This window comes from Salvia splendens, chromosome 9 (assembly GCF_004379255.2).
Source record: "Salvia splendens isolate huo1 chromosome 9, SspV2, whole genome shotgun sequence".
Classification (NCBI taxonomy): domain Eukaryota; kingdom Viridiplantae; phylum Streptophyta; class Magnoliopsida; order Lamiales; family Lamiaceae; genus Salvia; species Salvia splendens.
This window is the reverse complement of record NC_056040.1, coordinates 25,447,361-25,454,616: the sequence shown is the minus strand read 5'-3', so window position 1 is coordinate 25,454,616 and position 7,256 is coordinate 25,447,361. Positions and strand designations below refer to the sequence as shown.

General features: G+C 39.3%; 1 protein-coding gene across 1 annotated transcript; it reads left to right on the top strand.

Moving 5' to 3' along the window:
• The first annotated feature begins 3,394 nt into the window (after positions 1 to 3,394).
• On the top strand, positions 3,395 to 4,942 carry LOC121749606 (uncharacterized protein At5g39865-like). Its single transcript, XM_042144179.1, has one exon. It carries the CDS (start codon positions 3,629 to 3,631, stop codon positions 4,733 to 4,735), a length of 1,107 nt encoding a protein of 368 aa, XP_042000113.1. The 5' UTR covers positions 3,395 to 3,628; the 3' UTR covers positions 4,736 to 4,942.
• Positions 4,943 to 7,256: the final 2,314 nt, after the last annotated feature.

Genomic DNA, 7,256 nt, shown 5'->3' with positions numbered 1-7,256 from the left:
TCCACTAGTGTTCGATTCATACGCTCTGACACTCCATTCTGCTGTGGTGTATTTCTCACTGTGAAGTGCCGAACTATGCCACACTCTTGGCATGCATCTTGGAAATGATCACTCTTGTATTCTCCACCGTTGTCAGATCGGAGAACCTTGATCTTCCTTCCCATCTGATTTTCAACTTGAGCTTTCCATTTCAGAAAAATCCCAAGGACTTCATTTTTGCTCTTCAGAGTGTACACCCAAACTCTCCTAGAAAAATCATCAACAAAAGTGACAAAATAGTGTCTACCTCCAAGTGACGGAGTCTTGGCAGGTCCCCACACATCTGAGTGCACGTAATCCAGAATTCCCTTCGTATTATGGATTGCAGTGCCAAATTTCACTCTTCGTTGTTTTCCCAGAACACAATGCTCGCAAAACTCTAATTTGCAAGACTTCGTACCTTTCAATAATCCTTGCTTGGCGAGAATTTGCAATGATCTCTCACCAGCATGTCCCAATCGCAAATGCCAAAGCTTCGTCGCCTCTGCATCCTTCTTATTACTCGAAATTGCAGTTGCTACTGTCCCAACAACTGTACTACCTTGGTAGTAATACAAATTGTTCTTCCTCACACCTTTCAGCATCACCAATGCTCCTGAAGTTGCTTTAAGAATTCCATCTCGCATCATCACAACTAGGCCTTTAGATTCTAAGGCCCCCAATGAGATGAGATTCTTCTTCAACTGGGGCATGTACCGCACATCCTTCAAAATTCTAGTGGATCCATCCTGATTCCGTAGCTTGATTGAGCCTATCCCGGCTGTCTTACATGGACTGTCATTCCCCATGTAAACAAGTCCGCCATTGAGTTCTTCGAAATCAAAGAACCACTCCCTGATGGGACACATATGATAGGTGCAACCTGAATCCAATATCCACTCGTCTGGATGCGATGTTGAAGGTGAAACCGTCAAAGAACAATCTGACTCCGCATCATTTTTGCATTCAGCAACATTTGCATCTTGCGAAGCCTTTTCTTTCTTCTTCAACTTTGGGCAGTCTTTCTTCCAATGTCCTTTCTCATAACAGAAAGCACACTCATCTTTGGCAACTCGCCTTTTCGATTTGGACCTTCCTCTTCTCTCCTTTGATCGGCCTTGTTGACGACCTCTTGCCACTAATGCTTCATCTGTAACTGCTTTGCCTTTCATTTTATCTGTCTTTCGCAATTCATGACTATACAAAGTAGAACATACAGTATCTAAAGACACATTCTCTTTACCGTGGAGTAATGTGGTCTCCAGATGTTCAAATTCATCAGGTAGAGACGACAACAACATCAATGCCAGATCCTCATCCTCAAATTTCACATCTAAATTTAGCAGGTCTGCTACTAATTGGTTAAACAAATTAATGTGTTCATTCATAGTGGTATCTGGTCGGTATTCAAATCGGAACAACCTTTTCTTCATAAGAAGCTTATTCTGACCACTCTTCTTCAGAAATTTGTCCTCCAGTGTCTTCCACAATCTATGTGCAGAAGTCTCATTTTTGACAGCATACTTCTGCTCTCTGGACAGACACGACCGAATTGTTCCACAAGCTAACCGATTTATGGTACTCCAATCTTTATCATCTATATCTTCTGGTTTCTTTTCTTCAATGGCAATGTCAAGACCTTGCTGGAAAAGAGAGTCTAGAACCTCCCCCTCCCACATACCAAAATGGCCAGTACCGTCAAATATCTCCACCGTCAATTTCATATTTGACAGTGGAAACCTCGACCACGATGACGAAGAACTAGCCTTGTTTTCTTGATCATTACCCGCCATTACAGACTCAAAATAAAGTATTCAATATTACAAACATATAGAACCAAGGACGAACCTTGGCTCTGATACCACTTGTTGAGAAAACCGGGTAATTTTCTCTCAAATAGTGAAATGAACCGATTCAATAATTTCAGAGTTAACCCAATGGGGTCTACTCGATAAAATTACTTCTCCAAATAAATTCTTTGGAAGGACTGGCAAGGACACTGTCCCTCTTAAATACCAGATTCCTAACAGAATTTATCAGTCGGTGTATTTATCACAATATAAAAACACTCAAAAGAACCGTACAAAACACTACTACCATACCCGCAAATAATATTGAATACAATATCCCAACAGAGAATAAAGCCAGAAATAAATGCGGAACAAAATAAATAATAAAGAAAGAACACACCCGAAACTTTGATAACGGAGTTCGGCCAAATTGCCTACGTCTCCGAGCACCCTCTGCAGAGCCCGCTTATATATATAGACGGAGAAGAGAATACAAATTTGGGATGGATTACAAAATAGGGGGTGAGCTCCTTTTATAGGAAGCCACACCACCAAACTATCTACTCCCCACCGATGTGGGATGGCAAATATTTTGCCAAAATTTCAACATTTCGGACTCGATCTTGAGGGATATTTAAGCTCTTCGAAATGCGAGAAGAGAGAGGTAAGAAGAAGAAGAATAGCAAGAAGATACAAGCCAAAGTCAAAAGCACCCTAGTATTTTGCTGTGTTATGCACGTCAAATACACCATTTATTTTGACTATGTGGATTACTTAACAATGGTGCTTGATTAATCTAAGTTAATCTCTCCTATCAAGAAAAACTATATTCCTTATTCAACACATTTCACCGCTTTTCTTCAAACTGCCCAATAGATTTTATAAATAAATCGAAGCACATTTCGTCATTTGAAAGTTAGATGTCCTTCTTATGCTATAATACTTTATAATAATATTATTCTCCTAACTTTTTAGACTAAATTATAGAATTATTTTAGTTAAATAACCACTATAACTCATTATCATATACTTATTTATTTTAAATTAAATTATAAGATTCAGTTTCATAACTAAAAAAATTCATATTCAATCATCATATATAATTGATTGGAACCGAAATCAACTTTCAATATTTTCTTATAGGAGTATCATTGATTGGATCAGTTTTTATAGATATTTCCACCAATCATTTCTACATGTGAGATTAATTTGGGCCGTCAGAGATAGGAGAAATTCTATATATTTGAACAAAAATACAATAGCATGCATATGGATGACCTTTCCAGAATTTAAAAAAATAATAATAATAATAATCAAACCACAATAATAGTAACCATCGCATCCAAATAGGCTGTTTTTGAACGCACTTTTGTAAAGTTAGTATTCATTTTTCTTTTTTCATACTAATACTAATATGAAATTAAATTTTACTATTAAATTACTCAACAAGAAATTACTACTACTGTACTAAAACCATTCCGAACTAAAATTGATTAAAGAACAGCCACACACATTAACCCATTAATTTAGTGTGAAATACGAATCTTAAGTAGTTTTAGAGTCACGTCTCATTCATAACTCAATCCGTTATAAATGCATTAATTTTTGTCCTCCATTGACAAACCTCTCTCACCAGCACTTCTTCAACCTCTAAATCGTCCTCAAACTTACTGAAGAAAGGCCGCAAAGAGATCTTTTCTGAAAAATAAAGTTTTGGAAAAGCTTCAATCAATCATTGTAGTTGAACATCCGTTTCAAGGGAAAGTGAGGAAAGGGGGAAAAAAGGGTCGAGTTTCAATTTCTGTGGTTAATTTCAGAAAATGGGGTGCACTGCTTCACGCCCAGCTAATTTCATCGGTAATCAGGAAGATCCCAACTCCAATTCCTCCACCAATTCGCAGCTGCAATCTCCTCACCACTCCTTCTCCGACGCCTCTTCCACGCCGGTGTCGAGGACGCTCTCTCTGCCGACCCCTTTGATCCACCACCCTCCTTTGAGAAAAGGGGACTCCAATCACTTCGTTTCTCTCACATCCACCACCTACGGCTCCCTCGCGCTGCCCTCCCCCCAAAATCCTCGAGATTTGGGGATTTCCGAGGACCCTCCGTCGCCGGACTCTGTCATCAACACGTGGGAGCTCATGGAAGGCCTCGACGAAGAGGAATTTCGCTACCAAATCGTCGAGAATCCTAAGAAATTGGGTGAAATTCAGATGGATGGTGATCAATTGGAGCAATCCTATGAGTTTGTGGAGCATCCGGTGTCGAAGCCGCTGTGGAAGCACTTGTCCGAGGAGTCTTTCCTGGCCAAAATGGACACGAATGTGGCGTCTAGCTACCGTAGGGCTTTGTTGGGGAGGAAGAATGTGTGTGAAGAGGCTGTGAAGCCTATAAAGATTGTGTCTTTGGAGTCGGATAGTGTGAATTCTGCGGTGGCTGATGCAGAAAGTGATGGATCTTGCTGTTTGCCTAGTGGTGACAATAGGATTGTGCTGTTCTACACTAGTTTGAGGGGGATAAGGAAGACTTACGAGGATTGCTGCGCGGTTCGGGTGATTATGAGGTGTTTTAGAGTGTGCGTTGATGAGAGGGATATATCGATGGACAGGTCGTATAGGACTGAGCTGCAGGAGGCTTTGAAGGGTAAAACAGTGAGCTTGCCTCAGCTGTTTATCAATGGGAAGTATATTGGTGGTGCTGAGGACATTACGCAGCTCCACGAGGCGGGGGAGTTGGCGAAGCTGCTGCAGGATTTCCCAATCACGGATAAAGGAATTGTCTGCGAGGCTTGTGGGGATGCGAGGTTTATACCATGCCCGAGCTGCAGTGGGAGCCGGAAGGTTTATGAAGGGGAAGACGGGGAGCTGAGGAGATGTCCGGGTTGCAATGAGAATGGACTGGTTCGGTGCCCTGGTTGCTGCCCTTGACCAATGAGTGTTATTAGGTGCTTGTTTGGTGAGGTTATTATAAGGAGTAATGCTTGCTTATTTGATGTGTGTTTAGTGTGGAGTATTTGCTCTTGATTAATAGTATCATTTATTGAAGTGTTTATATTGTCTAGCTGCTTAATTAGGAGAAATCTTGATCAAATAATTAAGTTAATTAGTATGCTTTCTTGCAATATCATGCTGGAATTTTGAATTGTGCAATATCTTTTTTAGTTGCAAGGAGTGTTAGAGTTATCATGCTTTGATTTCATCATATATTCTTACCATATCTAGTCACTGATCATGGCCTGTCATGGATGATTCAAAGCTATTACATTTTTGTTTGTGTTGTTACATTTAAGATATATCCAAGTCTAGTTTGTTTCCAGATCTTTTAGATTTTGCCTTGGATTCCGAGGATGATAATGCTTCTCCTTGCTCACCATTATCATTTGTTAGCTTAATTTTATTTTTTTCAATAGGATTTGGATTGTTTCATGCCTGTAAATAGGCCTTAGTAGAAGCCCCTTGGGGATTTTGATGAGTCTATTGATAATTAGAGTATTTACTTTTCATTTTGCACATCTTCATAGTATAGTGCTCAGTATCTGATTTATCGAACGGTTTCCACCCTGTTGTTGTGGCGCTGATATATAGGGAAAATCGGGTTTATGGGGCACTTTACACTAAAGATTACGTAAATGTACCCATTTTGTTATCTATTCCAAAAATGGGAAAAACGCCAACCACATTGGCGTTTCTATTAGTAAAAACGCCAACCTCATTGGCGTTTATCTTCGCGTCGTATTGGAGGTGCATTTTCGCCAAATACAGCGGCGGAAAAAAACGCCAATGAAGTTGGCGTGTTTTAAGCTAAAACGCCAATGTAGTTGGCGTGTTTAATTAATAAAACGCCAATGCAGTAGGCGTATTTACTAATAAAAATGCCACTGAGGTTGGCGTGTTATTCTTAAAAACGCCAATTTGAGCGGCGTGTTTCTGTTGAACCATATCCTTATCAGATCTCCCCCAACATCGCGACCCTAAACACTTTCCCTCCCCAAAACGCGAAAACCCTTCCCAAACGCATAAAAACCTTTCGCTCGGGTCGACCCGGTGGTGGATTTAAGCGTGGATATTTTGAATTTGGCTAATTCTTTCAACCATTAGTCCTTCTAATCGGTTAGTCTATCAAATTTTAGACTCATTCTTCTAAACATTAGTCTTCCAATATTTGATTGATTGTTGTGATAATATATATTGTAGTGTAATTAATATAATAGTTTGACCAATTATTATGGGTACACTAATATTTCGATGGATTATTATGATAGTATATATTTTAATGGAAATATTTTGACCAATTGTTATGCTATTATATGTTATAGTATATTTTATGGATTGTTATGATAATACATATTGTAGTGTATTTAATAGAATTATTTTGTCAATTTTTTGGCTGACTCTACATAATGATGAATGTAAAAATAATACATATTTATTTGTGTTTTACATTATTGCAGATAGTATGACGTGGTGTGTCAATTTATATTGGGGTGGAAAGATAATTCCCGGAGCAGTTATTTCGTATGATCCTCCTTTTGCTAAAGGATTCATTATGTTGGATGAAACAATTTCGTACGATGACCTTGTGGAAAAAATTTGTGAAAGGATGGGGATAAGCATATATGAAAACAATATTCAAATAATATGGAAACGTACTATATGCTTTGGATCCGGAGTCACGTTTATAGGTGTTCAACTAGAAGAAGTATGCATGCATCTAATGTTTAGTGAGAGTATGGTTATTGGAGGTGTAATTGAATTATATGTTGAGTATTCGGCAATTACTCAACATCATAGTCATCATGTCATAAGTTATGATGCTGGTACGTCAACGAGAGCCCAAGAACCATATTTTGCTGCAACACAAGATTTTGATGTTGGTACGTCTACGAGAGCCGAAGAACCATATTTAGCTGCAACACAAGATTTTGAAGCTGGAGGCGTGCATTTAGGGGATCGTGACAATTGTGATGTGGTGGAGGACATAATAGGTCCTGATAAAGCCGACTTTCTTGATCCACAATCACCTTATAATTCTGAAGATTCCGACACGGTTAGTACAGACTCAGATGGTGATCCGTCGGATGATGAACAATTTGTTGCTTCAAGACCATCCATTCCACTTGGAGAAACAGCAGTTGGAGAAACATCAGTTGGTGGAAGGGCAGTTGGAGGAAGAGTAGTTCCACAGTTCCCACAGCCTGGAATCAACTACTTTCGCACCTTACCAGGTCCATATGATAGTTTTGATCCCAAAAACTTTGAGCGTGATGATCCCAGTGTGCATTATTGGAGTGAAAAGGATCCTACCAATGTCGGTTTGCATACTAAATTTAGAACGAAGTTGGAATTGAAGGCAGCTGTGACTCATTGGCATTTGGAAAAAATCCGACAATATACAGTTGTTGAAAGTAAAGGAAAGAGATGGCATGCAGTTTGTAAGTGGCCACAGGGA